The 22,215-nt window shown below is 40.8% G+C and overlaps 2 protein-coding genes across 6 annotated transcripts in view; one reads left to right on the top strand and one right to left on the bottom strand.

Annotated features, from left to right (window-relative positions):
• Window positions 1–22,215, bottom strand: part of samd11 (sterile alpha motif domain containing 11) — a 1,171,052-nt gene that overhangs the window by 1,076,351 nt on the left and 72,486 nt on the right. The window lies entirely within an intron of this gene.
• The window catches only part of LOC122777095 (nucleolar protein 4-like), a 69,218-nt gene that overhangs the window by 27,006 nt on the left and 19,997 nt on the right, over window positions 1–22,215 (top strand). For both annotated transcript variants that reach the window (XM_044038089.1, XM_044038090.1), the window contains exon 2: window positions 188–341. In XM_044038089.1, coding sequence (XP_043894024.1) covers window positions 188–341 — 154 coding nt within the window. The remainder of the gene's footprint in view (window positions 1–187; window positions 342–22,215) is intronic.

The raw sequence follows: 22,215 nt of genomic DNA, 5'->3' as shown, positions 1-22,215 counted from the left end.
ATACTATATGAATATTACAACTGCTTATAGGTCCACAGGCAGGACCATGTTTGTGTTGCTGAAGTGCAAACAAACCCATAAAATGATTTAAATTATGCCAAATACCCGAAATATAAAAACCTGTTGGTCTTATTTTCACTCTTTATTTCACAACTGTTTTCCTCCCTGTCTGTTCTTCTGTGGTCAGGATGACAGTTCACTGAGCAGTGAGGAGGAGGCCGAGATGAGCGAGCCCACATGGCTAGCAGCTGATCTGGGAGCAGCGTCTGACCTGAGTCCACCAAGTCGAGGAGAGAGGATGCGCCACAGTCCCCAGAACGCACACAGCAAGGACGACGATGGTAAGGCTCGTAACGTTGACGATAACGTGTGGTTTTCTATTTCATATCGCTGCTGTAGAATGCACACACTGTCGAGGAATTTGTTCAACCCATTAAGGACCGAGTATCTTCGAATGGATTTTGGTGTATTTACCTTTTATTGTTTGTGGAATTATTGTTCAGGACTGTGACCTTCATTACGATGACGCATTGTTGACACTTGGTCAGGCTTGCAGGTTTGAAGAAAGCAGCTACACTTCTTAAATTCCGGAGTTTTCGATGATGGCAGACAGTCAGGGGACAAAAGGCCAATTAAGACATATCTCGGTCATGCTTTTTTAGCATGTGTATATTTGTGTCTTGAGAGACCAGACCCAAGGCATACTGGAATGGTGCTCTAATGCATTTAACCTGACATTTTTGCTGCCACTCCTGTCAAGTGTTCCCGAGCAAAGACAACAAGGAAGTGTTGTAGTGAAGTGTAGCCTGTATAGGGTATAGTGCCATGCGGGAGTAAGTACACCAACCAGTCTCCATCAAGATCTCTCCCTCTCGCTCTGTAATAAAAACAGACTGAGAGATAAAACCATGCTGATGAGGTTCAGGAAAAGGGGGCAGGGCAGCTAGAGATTAAGCAGAAGGAGAGCGAGAAGAGATGCTGTTGAAGAGGCTGAGGGAAAGAAACTGGCATCAGATGAGACGGTTGGTGCGCATAGCATCACGCGAAGGTGGAAGGATAGAGGAGGCCAGCTGGAGGGAGCATGCTGCTCAGTGTGTGTGTGTGTGTGTGTGCGTGCGTGCGTACAGTAGGTGGCAGGGTGTTTAAGGCCTTGTCATTAAAAGGTCACCCACTTCCCTACACCTGATATAGAGGCTAAAGGAGGGTTGTAGGCGTCCAAATGCCACAACACTCAGAGGAGCTGAGTGCCTTTCCTGCTCAATTAGACTCCAATCCATGAAGAGAGACGGGCAGAAAAGACTGCTCGTATTTCTCTAATGCACAGGAGTGTTCAGAACATTTAAAACACTTTGCCGGGGTTGAGGCACAGCTATGGATCTATAATTCAAGAATTGTTCAGGGTTCCCATTGGTCTTAAAAGCTGACATGTTTGGGTTTTTGCTTTTTGTCCTCGCCCTTTAAAATAAAACCCTAAAACTTTGTTGCTACGTGATATCTGGTTACAATCAGTTTGTCTCTATGAAATACTAAGGTTTTTTATGTTTTTATATATATATATATATATATATTCACTCTATATATATATGTATATATATGAGTCTAAAAACCCTCTTTAACACATCGTAAAACTGAAACTATGGTGAAAGCCAAATTTGCAGCCGTGTCGGCAGGAGCCTTTTCCTGCTGCTGCTGCTGCTGCTGCTGCTTCCTCAGTTTGAACATGCAGCCAAAAAAGCTTGTGGTTGATCTGACTCCCAGAGTTAATATCAGGTGGGTGTTTTCCTAACCAGCAAGCTGTCAGGGCATTTAACTGGAGTAGGCAGCTCATTTCAGCACAGCAGATGGTCCAGACACACACACACACACACACGCTTATGTCCAGACCAGCAGAACTCTGTAAATCACTTTTAAGAGCCTGTGCCTGCCACCTTGCCTTTTTCCTTTTCTTCTCCACTCAACTTAACAGTGACAGCTGATGTGAAAAGCTTTTATTGTATAATGGTCCGAACTGGCGGTTTGAAAAGTGTGGCTGGTGGCTGACTGATGAAGCCAGGAAAGACCTGTGTTAAAGGTTGCATAAAACAGCCAGTGGCCATTAGATGAGCACATACTATATCTGTGTCTGATATTAGATTAAAGGTGCAGCAGGTTTCATTGAATGAGGACACATTGGTTGGTTGAACTTAAATTGATGAAACAGCTGTAAACTCTTGTACTGTATTCTAGTCAGGCAGAAGCAGACAGCTTGAATTTGAGAATGCCAATTACTACAGTTAATTATTTTGCCACTGTCACAAATGAGAAATTTTAGACATTTGGAGCTGTTGTTGTGTTTTTATGGAGCTTGACACATCCATTTTACACAATCCATCATAGAAGCATCACCTGGGAAAAGAGCATGGCTTCCTTTATTTCTGAAAGCCTTCCCTGAAAGATATGTAGTTTTCCTCCGACAGCTGCAAATAAAGTGCCACTGGCAACTCGGTGCACTGCAGCACGACTAACCTTGACTCGGGCTGTCACTGTGAATTTATTCATCTAGCGCCCTAGGATCCAACCTTGAAAGGAACTCACAGTGGCCAGCAGGCGAGCTGGGTCACCAGACCTGCTTGCAATTGCAATGGACTCATTTCATGATGTTTACACTCTGTGGCTTTCTGAGTGGGCATGTCGGCATGTATGACAAACTGTGCGCGAGCACTCTGTGCCTCTCCACATCTCTCTGGCTCCAAGGGTCCATATTCTTTAAGAGTGGCCCCTTCACTGCCTCTCAAATCTGGCCAGCGATGAGCCTCTCATCCTCCCCTGAAGCTCCCGAGCGACATCCACATGAGCTCCCCTATGTGCTGCTGACCTACCTGCCCAAGAGGCTCCTGTCTGCCGTGCAGTGGAGCAACAGAGTGCTGCCTCTGATTTCCTGGAGGCTCTTGTTCTGTAGGAAAGAGCTCGTGATAAAGGAGGCTTTTCAGAAGATAGAGTTGAAATTAAAGGTCCTCTCCATTGGGGACAAAAACTGAGGAGAGGGGAGAAGAAAGGTGGAGTGTGGAGGAAGAAGAGGGGAAAGGGAAGGACACAAAATATGAAAAATAAAGGATAGCAAGAACCTAGTTTGGGAAGGAGAGACAATGTTATAGATAGATTGACCAGTACAATGATCTGAGAGAAGAGAGACACTCTAGTGGACTATAGCTTCTACAGCGTATCCTTTCTTCCATCCCTGTTCATCCATCATTTAACAGACAAGCTTTCACAACCTGTTCCTGTATTCTGAGTGTGAAGACAGATGAGATTCAGGTCTCTGAAGATCAGTGTCGCACTATAGCTCGTTCAAAAACATGTTGTCATGAGCCTTTTCATACTTCCACTGTATTTTCCTGCTCTTAAATGCATGTCATTATCTTGGTATTATTCAGCTGCCGGATTGTTTAAATTGTGTCCCCTTTACCGTAAGCTGGATCATCTTTATTGGGAATATGGGATCTAGTGGTATTATCTGGAATATTTCCACATATACACATCTAATGCCAAATAAGATCTTAACCGCGATTGCAGATATCTGCCATGTGTATGAATGAACGGATGCCACTAGAATAGAACATAATCACCTGCTGTTAATTTCCTTCATCAGGAGGAATTTCAAGCAGACAAAAATGACAGGTTGAGGATTTTGCATGAACCCATTTCAAACTATAGAAGCTCATTAAGCTTCCTAAAGGGGAGATAATTACGTGGAGGGCGAACATATTAATATATTCGCAGTTTATGTCATGGAATTTACCACTTAAATTATGAATAGTATGCATTCAGTTGCATACTCATTCATTTCAGTGCTTACTCCTCACCATTTTCACAACCTGTATTAACAGTATCAGTGATATATTACCGAGTGAGGATATGAAAACATGCGAGTGAAGTTTTGTCCTCTGACATTTAAAATCAAGTGTCATGAAAGACACCATCACAGTATAGACAGCATTTCATTTTAATTTCCTACAAGAAGGTGCAGAATGTTTTTTTTGAAATCATTATTTACTCACTAATTATCATCATGATGTGTGTGCTACACTGCTATTTCCACTTGATCTTCAGGTATAGGTAGTGCTGTAGTTGATCACTGCTCTGTAGATATCAAAACATACTTTTTTTTTGTATTTTTTGTTGTTTTTAATTAGGTTGTTCTGAACAGTGATGAAGATTGGCTCATTTTACACATGAAGTTGTGTTTTTGGGTCTGATTATGACAAGTCATCATATAGTTTACTGTTTAGCTGTTGGTCATAGATGCTGTCAGGTGAATTTGCAGTCAATAAAGACACAAAGAGAGCAGAGTTTACCTTCCTGTCCACTGCACACACACACACACACACACACGCACATGCACGTGCATACACACACATACATTGACACTGTAGGCCAATGGCCCACATGGTCTAATGTGGTCAAGCAGAGGAAAGTAGGGCAGTGGGCAACAAACGTCAGGATGACTTTGATCCCCTTCCTCATCCTCCACCCCCCCCACCCCTGCTACCCAGTGCTGAGAGGGGGATAAAGGGGAGAGGGGTAGTGAGAAGGGAGAGGGTCTGAACTGCAGCATGGACAGAGGGATGGAGTTCAGACGTTCAGCTGAATTAGAAGGAGAGGAGAGAAAGGAGGAGTGGATTAAATCGTTCTCTCTGACACTCTTAAAGTGGATGTTGGTGGACCAAGGCTAACAGACTGAGACTGAGAGCAAAAGTGTTGGTTTTCTCGAGAGGATCCAATCACAAAAGCAGGGGATAGGGATGGTAATATGTGTGAATGTTTGTAGGCAGTTTAGCAGCATTCTCATGAAATACATATGTTCCTGTGTCAGTGCCAGTGTAACAATGTCAGGCATTCATTTGGGAAAGCTTGTGTCTCAGTTGTCAGTCATGTGTTATTCAGCCATTTCCATAGTTTTCTCCTTTCTCCATCACTTAATGTTCCTGTTTTTGATGCGACCACAGTTGTCATGCAATGTATTACATGACATTGCACTACATGTTTTGTAGTGTGTATTTGCTGTTTCCCAAGAAAATGTGAGGCTACCTAATGTGTTTTTTTTTTTATGCTAAATCAGTTGTATTGCCAAGACAACACATACAGAAAGTCTGATCAGCAAAGTACGTGTTCCATAAGTAAATACTGTCTTTTCTTTCAGTTCCTATGGAAAATAACACTTGCTCTCATATATTGCTTGGTTTAACACACACACTAGTACGTGCCCAATTATCTTCAAACACTTGTAGTCTCAGCAATGCCCACACATTACCGTCCCTGCCTGTTCCTGGGAACCAAGGTCATCTTTCCCAGCTGCACAGAAGCTTAGGAGGCGAGCACCAACTATAAAGCTATACAAACTTTCTCTGTGCCTCAGAGCCGTCTTTGACCTGCCTCTGAGCTGTTGTCCATAGAGTGAACTACGCTTCAACAACCAACTCAGGTTATCCAACTTTATTTCTCCCCATCAGGCACCTTACGACAACTTTTGCCACCACACTTGAGAGCCCTCCTCCAGTGAAAACAACAAAGTCAGCTTTGTGTCGGCAGATAAAAATGATCATTGAAGGTGTGAGCTCACTAAATAACAGATACATAAAGAATACTGAAATAACTGTTCACACTGAGTTAGTCACTAGTTAGTCCGTCATGGATATGTAGATCTAATCAAACCTCTGCTCGATTTAACATATGAATGCATTTTCAGTGTTTGTCAGCCTGTGCCTTTGGACCGTTAAATATGCACATTTTCATCACACAGACATTTTTTTACCAAGTGCATCTGAAGAAGAGGGTGTATGTCGTTTGGTTTTTCTACTTGATTTTGCATCATATTCTTTCTGTGTATCATAAGCCCATTAATCATCATATTTGTTTTCATGTTTTTTCATGAGGCTGCATATAAAGGTGTGTTTATATGTGCTCTTGCACTCATCATAAATGCATGAGTGTGTGTGTGTGTGTGGATGCTCTACACTGCACTGGATACAGTAGCTACACAGGCGAGAACACCAGCTGTGACTGAGCACAACCTGTTGACATATTTATGTTTTCTGTCGTATGTGTGTGTGTGTGTGTGTGTGTGTGCGCGTGCGTGTGTGGGGTAAGTGCAATTATCTGGCTGACTGCTATAGTGGAGTCAGAAGCCTCCTGCCTGGCTATAATGAGGTCTGGAGCTGTGAGAGCTTCAAACCTCTACAACCTCTTTCAGAAGTGTCTGACTAAACTCCATAACCTCTCAAATCAGCACGTGTTGTGTGTGTGTGTGTCCCTCCACCCCCCCTATCAAAAATGCCCCAGGTGTAGGGGTAGCATGAAACACACAAGACTAAATCAGCAATTGGCCATTAGGCTGTGTCTTCTCCGATGTGTGATGTACAGTGTTTTGTGTAAATGACATGAGGTCAATTTGCAGCAGCAGCAGTTGGAATTTTCTAAAGCACTTAGTAGGTGAAACAGAAAACCCAGCTGAAGACAACAGGTTCGGGCCACTTATCTGTGGCTTCTTGCAAATGTGGAAAATCACTTATCAAAGTAAACAAAGCAGGGGGAAGAACATTATCAAAAAATGACTCCTCAAAGTCATGCTATGTTTGTTTCTCTTCCCATGTCTCTCTCAGGGTCCCTCAGCCAAACTTTACCACCACTTAACTTTTGTAGCTATTAAATAAATCCCCATGAAATGTAGTCGTGATTCCATAATGATGTATCATCGTGACTTTGGTGAGATTGATTAGATTGCCTAACTGAGAAGGGTGAACATTATACCTGTTACACATGGGCATAGTTGCATTGTTATGTGTTGCCCTGATTCAAGTTGTAAACAAACTGAAGTAGATTTGTGTCTGTGAAATGAAAATACTGGGAAATCTGCGTTAGTCTATAATAATTTTGCTGTTAAAATGTCCTCTGTTCTCATTGTTTTTCCCCTCATGTCAGAACATTCAACCCAACAACCCCGTGACCTGGTTTTCACAAAACCTGTTAAAAGTTCAAGGTGCCTGCGTGTTCACCGGAGCATGTGGTGGTGTGGGTGGGTGAGGTGGATGTTTTCAAGACCTTGGGAGTGTCGGTGTGTGTTCTCCTGTTTTATGGTTTGGAGGGTTGAGCATCCAAAGGTTGCTCAATAAAATACACATATGTCCCAATGTGAAATTTGTACCTGTGGTTATCAGCCAGCCTGCTCCTTGGGAAAATAAAGCAACACACACACACACACAGACGTTTCTTTCATACGACATAAGCATTTAGGACATATAATGACTGAATCATCATATTAGTAAAAATCCAATATAGTATAACATGGTTTACATACGAAACCAGTTTTTGGTGCTGGGTTTAAGTCAGGAATAGATGCTTCCAGCCATAATTACAACTTAAATGTCGATATTATGTCTCATAAATACAATGAATTACTCAATCATGCACGAATGAACCAAAACAGTTGGACAGTTTTATTCTTCATTCATTCAAGTCATGTCAGCTTGTCAATTGTTTCACTTCTCATGCAGAACTAATTTACTGTGAATAAATATAGAGATATGATTGTCACAAAATGAACCTCCTGTGGCACATTGAGATTGAGATTTATTTTTACATATAGAGTATAATTTATTGTGCGTTTAAATGTGGGAACAGACAGACAAACAAGGGGAGGTGATGCGCTTCAGTGATTCCTAATGATTACTTCCTATTGCACCGTACATATGTACATTAAATCCAGTAGGAGTCAAATAAGTTGCATAGTGTGGTCAGTGTGTGGTGGATGGAAGATGCAGACAAAGAGATGTATGAGGGAAGAAGTAAACTGCAGCGGTTTTGCCCTGGAGGTGAAGGAGATGAGACAGATGTGCTACAAACACCCAGATATTTGGCCAAGGAACATCTCTACCCATCCATTATCTATCCATTCATCCATTACTTCTCCTTTGGTTCTGCCTTATGTTCCTTTGTTTTCTTTTTTCTTTTCGTTTTTACTTTTGCTGTGAAACTATTTGACATTAATTGGGTTCCTGTCCAGCAGGAAGCTCTCATTTACCAAAAGACAACTCTTAGAATTAGAATTTGTTAAAAAAAAAAAAAAAGGGATGAGAATCGATCTTCCTCCCTGGTACGTTGTGACCTTTTGTGGTCCATTATCCACAAGTAGAGCCTCTGGGGTTATGAATCACTTTCCACAGGACACAGAGAATGTCAGCTGTCAGTCACTGTGGTAAAAAATCACTACACCTCAGAGGCTAAGAAGATGCTTAGGAGGGACACCAGTCAGAATCATCTCAAACTGAAGCTGAGACACCATTGTTTCAAACGAAGGGGAAGTTTCTTTTACCAGTTTGACTTGTAACTTCACGGTCATTTCATCCCATGTTCCATGTTCATGTCTTAGGCCTTTAAACGTTTTAAAATGTTAAAGAAATGACATTTTATTGAAGCAAATGTCAAGTAACATCACACTGTTTTTGAAAACAAACAAACAAATAAAATAGTCTGTTTCTTTTAAGAGTCAGACTCAAGCCTAATAATAATAATAATAAAATAAAAAGTATAATTTTCCTGACAGATAATCACATATTTACAGTAGTGAGCAGATGATTTGTTTTTTAATGAGTCTCTTGATGTGGATTTAATGAAATCACAGCTGCAGAGAATTTCACTTTCTCTTATTCATACATTAGTTTATTCCCTTTCCTGCTCACAACTTCCTGTCCATCTTTCTCTCTTGTGTACGTTCATTCCACCACATTAGTAGAAGGTGGTTTTCTTTGTCCACTTTACTTTTTCTGTTTTATTGTCGTTGGTGAGTGACTGTAGGAAACTGGATTTACTTCCCTTTCACTCATTCTCTCTTCTTTTCTCTCCTTTTTTCCCTTGTTATTTATTTTTTTATTGTTATTTTTCTCATTTCTCAACTGACAGAAAGGAAGTGAGATTGAATGTGTGCACAGTCAAGGGCACGTCGTCACCCTGCAAAGAGCTGCAGTGTTATTTTCTGAATACACATACAAGCTTCTCTCAAACGCCAACATTAGCGACGTTTTATTATCTTCAAGCTCTTTCTTTTCCACTCTAATGTGGTTGTGTGTGTGTGTGTGTGTGTGAAATGTGTTTGTTTAGAATCGTGTCTTTATATCGGTGGGAAGAGGATGTGCAGTTCCCTCTCAAGGAGTATAGCTTATTGATCTCTTATTCACACACACTCTCATTCTCTCTCTCTCTCTCTCTCTCTCTCTCTGACACACACACAGTGAGCACATCCTTTTATTTTAGAATCGGATGTGATTTATACCAAAAATCAAAATTTCTGCTACTGACATATATTTTCATCATGACAGGGTTGTTATTTCTGAAATAATGTATATGTACATGTACTTCCTGTGATCACCTAATTGATTAACTTCTCCTGAGCTGACAAACTTCAATCTAAAATCCACCAAAACACATTTTAAAGGAGCTTTAATCCACATCTCACAGCCTCCTGCAGCATATGGAGTATGCTGTGCGTAGATTGTTATTTGGTGTTTTGCGCGCGTGTCATTTCCATCAAAATAATGGTTATTCATTATAAATAAGATTTAAGCTGCTGTCAGTTGTAAGTACAATGTTTTATTGTAGTAGAATGGAAATGGCTATGGCTTGCCTATTTCGAGTAACTTTTACCCTACAATGGAGCCAAATGATAACATAGCGTAAAAAAATGCTACCTGGCATGCAACAAATGGTAAATGTAACTAAATGCATTGCTTGGTTGCTTTTTTAATTCTTATCCGTGCTACCAGAGAAGCAGAGGTCAATTCAGAAGTTGTTGTTTCTGCAGTAATTTCAGTAAAGTAGAGTTGCCATCGTTTGAAATAACAGGTGACATGGTCACAGAAGTGGATAAATATAAGCACAATAAAAACACAAGGCTATATAGGGTATTTTACCTACACCTGAACACACACACACACACACACACATACACGCAGGAGGACATTTTGACACTGTGTTTTATGAACATCGGCCCTTGGCCTTGTCTTTTGAAGACAGATAGGATAGAGGGACCGTCACCCCGTAAACCTTGGCCCTGACTGAACTGATAGCAGCAGCTCTTTCTTCATAACAATACAGGCGCAATAAAGATCAAAGACATGTCAACGACAGGAAGGAAAAAGGTGCTTCAAAAAAATAGATTCAGTCATAGTTCCTCAGCAGGTAAATGTGGGCATCAGTGGATGTAAATGCACCTCTGCATCTCCAAACCCCTGCTTATAAAGCTTTGGCTCCTGATAAAAAAGCATGTTCTCTTATTGTTAAAGAGAAAGTGAAATCTAATTAAAATGAAAATTAGGTTTGTGAAATGTTTCGCCTATAGTACTTCTATACAGTATATAAATATTCTTCATGAAAGCAGGGAAAGCCTGTCTGTCTCCCTCTGATAAACACTGTTTTTGCTTCTTGCGGTGACAAAATAATCAGCCAATATTGACAGCTAAATATCCTGTCTATAAGTATGTTTTGCTTGCCTCAGCTAGCAGATATACACTATGTAATATCTTATATTATTCTCTTCCATGTACTCTGTAACCCCGGCATGGTTGTCAAGGAAACTAATCCTTCACTCCATACTGACTGACTCCATCAGGTGAAAATGGTGCGATCATAGCGGTCTTCCGATACGAAGGACGTATGTATGTATTGTTGAAGGCTGGTATTGATATATATATTATGTAATAATTGATTGTATTGATCTCTTTGAACTCCTGCAGAAAAAAGTGGTATAAATTATTGTAACACAGCAGAAAAGTCCAAGCACAGAAAATCTGACCTGCAGCTAATGATTTTGTTCTTGATTGATAATTTCAATAACCTGAAGAAGCATCCAGAGAGCGCACACCTCCACCAAGGTCAGTTTCCCTGAGTCAATCATTTCCCCCATTTTGTAACATTAACAAGTGTTTTGTTTTGTTAAATAAAAATACTGACTCTGGAACAGAGCTATATCCAGATCACCAAATGAATCTAAATAATAATTTCTTCCTTATTTAGTTTTTGGCGGATGTAAAAAAGAATGAACAACTGTCTTGTCAAATGCTGCAAAAACAGAACCATATTATTTATTGTCCTAACCAACAAAAATGAGCAACAAATATGAAACTTTTCCCAATATTTTCTTGATTGAATTGCACTGACTGATATTGTGACTTTTGGAATCAATGACATAACTTATGGAATGTGAAATGTGTGCGCGTAGTTTGGGGTCAGAAAACACACTCGTACCATTAACTTGTACAACAGTCCAACACATAAGATACCTACTTGTAGCGTAGTTGGCTGTGATAATATAACCAGCAATGGTGTCCTGTTCTTCACAATCCCTACAGAATCTCATCCCTTTCAAAAAAAATAGACATCGTCTGTGGCTCCAAACATTAAAAAGAGAAGACTGGGGTGATGCTACTGCAGTCAAAGAGGCTCGCGTTTGTAGTGCTCACTTCATTTCATGTAAATGATCATTTATCAGCTCTTTCTGTTACAAAGAAAAGCCTGGATTTCTCAGAAATGTTTGTGTCAATGCACATATGTATGTATATGACACCTATGCCGCCTAAAGTTATGTTGTGGTCTTGGACTTAGCTAGCTCGTAGTTAGCTTCCCGGCCGGCTAGCGCGCTGACAAGTAACTATGGTGTGCTAAAAACATTCTTTGTAATACTTTCTTGTGTGTACGGGCTAGGTTTATCTATAACGTAAGAGTGAAGAACTGGCCACTTGCTAATATCATCTACCCAATCTTTTATGGAAGCTGAGTCAGACTATTGTTGTCGACTAGTACTCATTTATTTAGGTATTGTTTACGGTCCTTAATTGACAACGAAAGAACATATTCAGAATTATTTAGTACATTCAGACATACGTGCTATACGCTTACCTGTTGTGACGTTTTCTGACTCCCTAAACTGCGGCCGCATTCTCGCTATGCTTGCAATGTTTGTATACTATGAAAGGGTCTATAGGGGGAAGTGATGCAGTGATATGATGATATGGTTATTGCTTCAGTCTATTCTTTCAGGACATGTTTGGAAGTGTGTGTGTGTGTGTGTGTGTGTATGTGTGTGTGGGGGGGTGAACAGGGAGGGGCAGCCAGCATTGCTTTTCACCTCTCAAGGCCACAGACACAGAGTGAAAAGGATGGCTGGAGATAAGTGAGAAGAAATGTAGAGGAAGAGATAGAATCGATGGATGGGAAAGGGGGTTGGATGTGACGGTTTGAGACAAAGTGATAAGACTGAAGTGGAAGAATGAAATGGGAGAAATGTTTTTTTTTTTAAAAAAGGACAAGATGAAAAGAAGATGTGATTTTACGGATTGCATAGAGGATAAAATGGAGGTAGAAAAAGAAAAAAAAATACACGACCAGCATGGTTTAGGCATGAGAGAGAAGGAGACACTGACCAGTGAACATTGAGGAGCAAGGAGTGGGAGTTATACTGCTGACATCACTGATGTCATGCTCCACTAGAATATGAATTTTGCACAACCATCATTAACATGCACATCTTTGGTTTTACAGTAGGACACACCGCCACACACAAGGATGGGGGTCATGAGGACACTAATCTGAGCTGGTCCTGCAGGTCAGGTGACAATGTAAATAACAGGATAGTGCTGTTTTTTGTTTTTTTGTTTTTTGAGAACACATCTGAAAAACTACTCTGGCATGAGTGTGTGTTTTGTCTCAAACATCATGTTTGTTAAAAAAGAGTGTAGAAAACAAACCTGAGGTATGCGGAGGATGAGCGGAGAGATATTATCAGAGGAATTTACCGGCCGCTGGCTGATAAATCTTTGATTAATGTACTGATGTAGAATAAGAAGCAGCATCAACTGTTTTTTGTGAAGTGTCCCATGGCACATGTCCTCTGAGGAGACGATGTCTTTACGACTGTATAGACAAAAATCAGATGTCGGCGTGAGCGGAGTGTGTAATATATCTGCTGTGTTACACTCGGCGTCATTTATTTCACCTCTGTTTCCTGACAAAGATCTGGTTTAAGTGTTATTGCTGAGTGTGATGAAATGATTTCTCTGCTTTATATCTGCCCGAATTTGACTCTTGGTTGGACATCATAATAAATATGAAGGTGTCACCAATAGGGCTGAACAATAAATCGCTGCATTAATGTATACCTGTTGAGATTTTGATGCTATCTCATGGTATAATGCTCCCTCTTGCTTTAAATCTAGTAGATATTGAACTGAAGCTTGACTTCAAAATCACAATCACAATGTATTTACCCAAATCTTTCAGTCCTAGTCACCAGTAAGCCTGAAAACATTATTTTTGTACTCTTTTCACTCTGCACTGGTTGTTAAATAGTTACACACAATACGTGTTCATCAGCCTGTGTGGTTTGCAGTGATGTTGGTAGCTGTAGTGTTCTTATTTTTTTTACATGTAGTACGCAGTGGTGCATTTTGTTTTATGCCCTTTGTAGAAGTGAGGTGGAAACGCGTGGCGTTCTCAGCACAGAGAGGCGAGACGACGACATAAAACACACATTTACAGGCACCTGAATATCCTTAACTCTGTGCACTCTTATTGTACACAAACCAAACAGAAACAGAAATACAGCGAACTACCACAGCTGCAGTGTCCCTGCCTCACAATGGTTCATTGATCCAAGAGATTATTTGTCACAAATGTCAGCATGTTCCTTTAAGCTGAAAATCTTCTGCGGACTCGAAATGAGGGACGCTGTAGAACGTTTTGGTTGGATTCATACAGTTGTGCAGCATTATATACCTTTATATAATGAGCTCACTCATCCATATGTGTTTAACTGTGTGTACCGTGTTATATACAGTACTGTGCGGTTGGAATTGTCTGTTCATGCATGATTTTCAGTGTCTTCACATGGATCTGCATGTGCGATCCAAAGGAGTTAAATGGCTCTTTCACTGGATGTTAACAGATCTCTTAACTGGCCAATTCAATTTTGAAAGCAACTATAGGAGTGTTTGAAATATAGGATGGTAGCTTTTTTCCAACACCTGTGTGTCAGATGCGGTAAATGATTGCTGCAAGTGGTTCTGTATGCGTACAGCAAACCAGAGTTGCACGGTGCAGAACTACACGTTAAGGCAGCGCCGTGGCAATGACTGATTAATTATTGTAGTTTTAGTCCTTATCTTCAAGTAAAAAATAATGTTGCTTTAATAATGTTGAGGGAACTTTATAAATCAAGGAAAGGAGCAGAAAAATGTTGTTTGACAATTTGTTTTATTTTTATTTTTAAAGGGAGGAATAACATTACCAGACTAGATAGGAATGTAAGGCACTTGGGAAATCATTTTGCATCAGGGCCACTGCGGGACATTAAGACCTCTGACCCTCATTATTGTATCTTCAACCTTGAGGTTTAAAAGAACATATTTGTGCTCAACATTCAACAGACTTTTTGAGTTTGCTGCGACCAGAATGTGGAAATAAATCTGCTCACAGTGGATGAAGTTCAGATGGAACCAACAAATTGCTTTGCAGATTGTTTCTATGTAACCACAGACGTCTTTAGACCACTGGATGTTCCCGATCTCAGTGCAGTGCATCAAAGTTTCACATTACTCACCATTTCATGTTGCTTTGTAAAGGAAATCCATCTTCATCTTTGCGTAGCAACTCTGCAAAGACGGATGAGGACATGAAAAATGCAGCAGCGGTGATGAAGGCCTTATTGTTCAGTCAAGACCAGTCGTCCTTCGTAATTTTCTTGCATTACGCACATTTCGTGAAGCCCTGATATGCGCTCCCTTTGTTTGGTAGATAAAATGTCAAGGGAGTGAATAGATGAATGCTGTGGGCAGCAAACACAGGGAAGGGAAACTGGAGGGAGAATATAAAAGTAGAAAAATGGAACAGAGTGGATCAACTCTTTCCCCCTCTCAAAATAAAAGAAGAAAGAAAGTAAATTATTGAGGTACAAGACAGCCAATTAGAGAGGAAACCAAGAGACAGTTTGACTCCTAAACCAAACCACGTCATAACTGTACATCCCTGTTGGACTCCCGACTGTCCCCCAGCACAGCAGAGTACAGTACATTAAAGTACATTAAAGCTGCACATCGCTCTCACTGGCCTACATTGAGTTCACCTCCATATCAATCTTTCATGGCTAACCCCAAAAATAAAGAGCAAACCTAATTTACTGCGAGTCAACACACACCCTGCCTGGGTGAAGGAGTGGAGACAAATGCAGACGCTCGGGGCTTTGTGTAAACCCGCCGCTGCTTCAGTATGTTTCTCCCCAGATACGAACTAATGTAACAGCATCACGTTAGTTTACAATTTAATCATAATCACAAACGTCATACAGCTTCATTTTAACAAGTGCCATAAAAATAAATGTAACTAAGCTTCAGGGTTAGGTCGTAATGGCTGCATAAGTGACCATTCAGTGCACCTGCAGTTGCAACCTGCGTCCGCTGTCATGTTCCAAACTTTCTGGAGAGTGTGCAGCACATCCTGATGAAGCTGCTGAATCCACTGGTAAAATTCTCCAGATGTTCTTTTGGTTTGAAAGCTAGAATTCACTCACTGCCGTTAACCGTGGCAATTACTGGTTTAATCTTTGTATTTGATCTTATATAACAAAACATTATCAATATAAATATATAATATCTGTCTATTCTGTGTTATCATAGCAATAATGGTTATGGCCACTTAAGCACTCAGTCAGCCTCTGTGGTTGCCAAGAGTTTTAAGGAGGGTCTACTATATTATTGTATGGAGCCACATTTTGGGATGCAAGGATTGTAGAATTTGATGGTACGATTATTGTCTGAAGTGAAACCACAGTTTTGCGGTTATGCATTTGTTATTTTTCAACAATGAAATCACGTGAACATCTTTAATTATAGATTTTGTTGCATTGTCCCTGGAGTGGATTACATGTCGTTGGAAAAAAAAAAAACAACCCACTTCTTAACTCTCTGCTACTATGTTCACTGTAAGTGACGACGTTTATGTTTGACACAGCAGCTGTGTTTTATCAAGCAACTTACCAGTAATTATCTTTACCTTAGTCATGACTTTTACGTTTACGAGATGTTGTGACGAGGTGAGTTTGAGCTTCCAAAATGACATTTTCTTTTGGTAGGAGGAAAGCTTGTGTGCTTGGCCCCTTGGGCATTGTTTGACTAATGTAGCCATGCTTTCATCTAATGTCATATGGCCACAGGCATTAATGGTGTAGTTCCACAGCCTCCACTCACTCTATGATGGAATGTGGATGGCAGGTTCTGCGTCACTTGTGTTCCGTTGTCCTACAGTTACTCATCATTTGTCAAATGTCCCTCACTGTGCTACTACTGTCATATAAACACGCTGTTCCAGTTCTGTCAACAAAGCCGCCTAAATATTACACAGTGGACCTTTAAGTGATACTATGATGTTCAGCAGATGGTACACTGTATCTGGATCTCTCTCTCTCTCTCTCTCACTAATACACACAAGCTAAACATGTACATGGTGTGTGTGCGTGCGTGTGCGTGCATGTGTAGTGCTCCAGCGTGTAAAGTAGGTCATGAGGGCAGTGTTGACCATTACAGCCTCTGACTGTTGCAAGAAGCTTACCTCAGTCACTATTAATAGGCACACACACATGTGCGCACACACACGTGTGAAGCTGGCAAGAGATCAGGGGGAGAGAATACGTAACTTCAACATAGCTGACACACCTACACTGTAGTGTGTATGTGCAAAAACAATATATTTTGCCTGTTAAAATTATTATTATTACACAGTTTTAATCATCTTCCCACTTACATACATTATATTAATAAAAGTAAACCCATTTTGTTTATTTTCACTTAAAAAATTACCTTTTTATTTTACTTGAAAAGTTCTTAGAATTCTTCTTATTATTACTATTGTTGTTCAGTAGCTTGAAGAAAGGGGGAAAAACAGCCGAAGCAAAGAAAGGAGTGCACATGGTTACACAAAAGCCACATTCTCTTCTTCCCTCACTCCCTCCCACCCTCTCTGTCACCAATCCATTTCTCCAAGGTTGCACAGAGGCACAAGAAGAGGGAGAGAGGGCACAGTGTGGGGAGAGAGAGAGAGAGTACGCTGAGGTAGGAGAGGAAATTGGGAGAGAGAAAAAAAATAGCAGAGATGAGGGGAGAGAGGCTAAAAAACATTATCAGAGAGATGGAGCTATAAAGGGAGAGGTGGGAAATGAGAGTGAAACAGATGGAGGCCAGAGCTGAAACAGAAAATAAGGAGAAAGAAACACGAGAGGGGGGGGGGGCATGACAAAGGGTGAGGCAGAGCAAAGAAGAGTACTGTAAATGAGAATGGAGAGAGTGGGTGAAAGAGAGGAGGAGCCACAATGCAGATGTGTCAGACAGGGGAAGATGAGCAGGAGGAGCACAACATTTTTTTTTATTTGATCATACATGTGGAAACTCATGTGGCGTCTGTCCTTCACCGTGAATATGTCAGGTATTACAGCAGAGCCCGTCTGTACAGACACATTCATTCTGCTTTTATCTCATTCAGCACAGCCCTGAACACAAGAGTAACTATGGTCTTACTCTGCACAGACTCATTTTCTACCATCTCACTGTATAACTTTATAACAATAATTTATAAAAAAAAACATTTTTTGGCCTTTGGCCCCCTCTGTATCACTTTATAAATTGCGCTATCAAGTCTAACCTTCCTCCTCTCTCCTGCTTCCATTCTGTCAGTTCCTCCTTTGCCTCGTCTCATTCACACATTCACATGAACATACTCATTTTCGCCCTCTCCTTTTTCTCTCTCATCTCATTCTCTATTTTTGTTGGGTCCCATCTAATTATTTTCCATTTATGAGAAGTCTAATCCTGTGTTTCCAACATGGTGCGGTTTGGTTTGATACAGTTGGGTACGGTTTGGTAAAGCCCTGGGTCAGGCTTCGACTGAGAACAGTACCTTTACTTGGTAGGCGGAGTCTAGGCTGTATCCGATGGCCGTGTAGTGTGACGCAGTAACAACTTCTTTTTGTCAGTTTGTGAGACATCAAGCTTTATATGAAAATAGACTGTGAAACATGGGATATTTACACAGTGAAGTTTTTCTGTTGCCCAATCAGCTGACTGTCGAACCATGACCCATTGTTCCTCCTCCCGTCTCATATCTCGGATTACAGCGTCGTGTCACAGATTAATGTCTCTCGTTTTGTTTGCTTTTAATGCATTTGTTTGGTATTTTTTGGTAACTATTTGTACTTGAAGGCCCATTCATGAATCCTTTTTATGGCATGGAAGTTGGATGTTTGACAGACTGTAACACTTCTGTGTCTTTTCATGGGAAGACTACTCACAATTTCAATTGTTAGTGGAGAGTTGGACGAAGGAAGTGGAATCAGAGGATGTAAAACGTCTGCTAAACAGTCTGCGGCCTTCTTCTTGAAGCCACAGTATTTAGCAGATGTGTGATCGAGTGTTGTGTCCGTCTGTCCGATTTCACAGTTACTGAGGCACAAAGCATGTGTGTTCAGCCAAAGGGAATTACGATGCTTAGCTATGGTGGATTTAATTACAAATGCTGAATGGAAATGACTCAATTTAATTTCCCAGTATCTCTGTAAATTTGATTATAATGAATTAGTGTCACATTGTACATAACATGTATAAGTGCATGACTTTTATGAGTGTTTTTTGTGGACGTACATTTTCCGTTTATTTTTGAAGCCCTTTGAAACCCACTTATGGCCGTCACCTGTGCCATAAGTCAACATTTAACCAACAGAGTAATACATTCAATGATCAGGTGAACACCCATGCTGCTGGAACAGTGTGCTTGCTAAGATTATTTCCTCTACTGTCTTTTCCTCTCTGCTGCCCACATGATGCAATATTAATCGACTCCGATCAGAGGAGGCAAAGTGGCTGTGTGTGTGTGTGTGTGTGTGTGTGTGTGTGTGTGTGTGTGTGTGTGTGTGTGTGCGTGTGCGTGCGCGCGCGCGCGTGTGTGTGTGTGTGTTTCCTCCTCCTCTCCTGAGAGATGGAGCCTCAGCTCAGCTCAGTACAGCAGTTGTGAGGAGTTTCACTAAATAGTTGCAGGAAGGAGATTTTTAGCCTACGCCATGTCTCAGGAAGAATTAGGTCCAAAGTCACGGAATTTAACGTAACAAAGCATGTATTTGGCCACAGCACATTTAGGAGTATGACTTAGGAACATATTTTACTGCAGCTTTATGTCCGTGACGCAGTAATTGTACTTTTGTTTTATATCTTGAAATTACGTTAATTGCACTGTTTTTAATGAGCAGCCATTCCTGTTTTCTCAGCACCTGCTGGCTTCCTCTCACTCTGTCACAAGACACTTCCTTAATACAGTACATATTAATATTATGAAAAAGGTTCTCGTTAAACGTCTTAGTTAAACAGACTCACACATTTGGGAAAGTCTGACCAGAGCTTAGGTATTCAACCGCTGCTGAAGCAGGAAGAGACGCTCTGGAAAACAAAAAGCTGTAGCTGACGAAGAGGATGAAGAACTTATTTAACCTCTGTGTTGCTGGCGCAGGGGTTTGGACGAGGGGATCTGTCTCTCAATCGTGTGCTGCAGGATTCTCCTGTGTTTCTATGAGTGACGGGAGAGAGTTGGCCGAGGGGATTACATCTCATTAAACAGTGAGATTGATCTGTTCAGCTTTAGATTGCCATCGCCAGGATTAACTCTGCTACTGATAATCAGCGACATAATGAATCTGTCCCTGTGGCATTCGAGGAAAATGCCACAGTGACATCTTTCTATGAAGGGCGATGTGAAATTCTGAACCTGAAGAAGAGATTGAGGAAACTTTGGTTTTATTCTCTGATCAGTGCACAGTAAAAAACACACACACACTAACATGAATCAGGATTTAAGGCTCAGTTCTGCAGAATAGAATAGAACATATCATTGTCTTAGTTACATTTAACATATATATTTTTTTTATTTCTTAATACAGAGAACTGATAAAAGTCGACCCCATAGTGATAGCATTTAAATACAGTACCAAATGAAACTAAAACATGATATTCAACAAATGAATTCTATAATTATTGCACTGATTCTAACATTGAATTTGAGGCTGGTAAAGTGGACACTCTAAATTGAGCATACAATGTTTTTGTAAAATGCATGGTATTAGGGCTGGGTGATATACCGGCAGTAAGAGTTATACCGGTATATTTTTGAAAGAGATATGTAGTTGAGACAATATCGCCATACTGGTATATTATATATTATTTTTATGTTGCCTTGCGAATGCTATTTAATAAAGCCGACCGCTTCTCTCTGTGCCTACAAGCCTAGTTCAGCTGCTCAATCACACTCTTACATGTGCACACTACGTAGTGTTCTCCCGCCCACGCCACGCATCACAACAGACATTTGAACGAAAACGTGGCGGACGCGGTGCAGGTGGAGAGTGAGCAGTTGGTGGCGCTGTTATTTTCCTAACCGGTGAGCTAGCGAGCTAACCCGTGTGGTTTAAAATATTGTCATAATATCGCATATTGCCATTCAAACAAAAAATATCGCGATATCAGTTTTGGTCCATATTGCCCAGCCCTACATGGTATCACATTTTATTAGGTATCATCTACTTTTGTTCCCTTTTCCTATTAACTGAGATACCTTGAATTTTACTCACACTCTCGGATACAAGTTCATAAGTTTAAGGCCAAATTCACACTTTATTTTAATGAGAGCAGCCACATCACACGTGTGAGAAACACCTGAGACGTGCATCTCGCAGGTGAAAATGATCTGTCACCACAGCTTCAGCATCTATATGTCACAAAGGCCAAATCCCATTTCAAAAATAACTACTCATTTCTGTTCTTTTACACTTTTACCCATACATTCCTTTTTCTTTTCCTTTTTTTTTTTTAAACAAAGACTTATTATGGAAGTTCTGCAAAACCGATGGATGCATGCCCTTAAACTGAAGTGTCCTGGTAGTTACTTTATTTTGATATATAAATCATGAAAACATACTTTTAAATGACTATAAAAGTATGTTTTCATGATTTTAAAAAGTAAACCCGATGTAAAATATAACAGCAGCATACACACACACACTGTGCGCTGTGTGAGATGCAGCAGATGAGCGCCGCAGCTGTTACACACATCCAGTGTAGCTCTGGCTTAAAGGTTGCTTTCATCCAAAAAAAAAAATCCATTCATCTTTATTCACAACATGCATTCAGAGGATCATGAGTTGTTGCAATTGCTCTACGTTCACGTCCTTCCTCATAAATTTGACAGTTTTGGATCCATTAACACCCCCCACACACGCTCATTCAGCTTCTTGCTGTTTCACTCTGCAGGAGTAAATGATGCAGAGGAAATGGGACACAGCACAGTTAAAGAACCACAGGACCACATTTGAATAACAAATGGAGCTGCGAATGTGTATGCTAATCATTATCATAATTGCTAAAAATTGATGCTGTTAATGTGGATAATTACACTCCTTGCACTTGCCGCATTTACATATGTGTTTTATTGACATGTCTGGAATCAGTGGAGTGGTTTTTAGAGCAAATGAGTGTAAACAAGTCATCTGGTTCATTCTGTCTCTTTGTCCTCTCTCTTACCTCCCTCTACACTCTCTACCTCTTTATAACTCCTAGCTTTTTTCTGTTGTCCTTTTTCCTTTTGCAGTGTCAAGGAGCCATGGGATTATTTTTATGTCTCCTGTCCCTCCTCTGTCTGTCCTCTCCCTGCCCCTGCTTTTCCTCACCAGATTAGACCTTTTTGTCTGCTGCTGATAAAATAGTGGGGCGACCTACAGTTGTCGTTTCAGAAAGCTCTGTAACCTCTACGGAAGTTACACATTGGAGCTTTAAAAACAGTTTGCCACTAGGATCAGCTGTGTCTGTTAGTGTCATCTTTGGCAGCCAGTAGTAATACAGCTGTTACTTCCTGGTTGGTCTCTTTTGGCGAAACAAATCGAAGGTCTTTGATCCGTCCTGAGAGGGAGGCGCCTTAGCTTCGGGCCTAAGCACCATCTGACCGAAGAGCTGCAGCATCTTCCATGACGGACAGCTATGTATGAGTCTATGAGACACAGAAATGGGTGAAAGGGCATTAAGGGATGGAGAGAGAGACACAGAGAGAGGACAAGAGAGGGGAGAACAAGCAGTGCAAAGCCCCATCTCTTTGTGTGTGTGTGTGTGTGTA

The sequence above is a fragment of the Solea senegalensis genome, linkage group LG11 (genome assembly GCF_019176455.1).
Source record: "Solea senegalensis isolate Sse05_10M linkage group LG11, IFAPA_SoseM_1, whole genome shotgun sequence".
Taxonomy (NCBI): Eukaryota; Metazoa; Chordata; class Actinopteri; order Pleuronectiformes; family Soleidae; genus Solea; species Solea senegalensis.
This window is presented reverse-complemented; position numbering and strand designations above follow the sequence as displayed.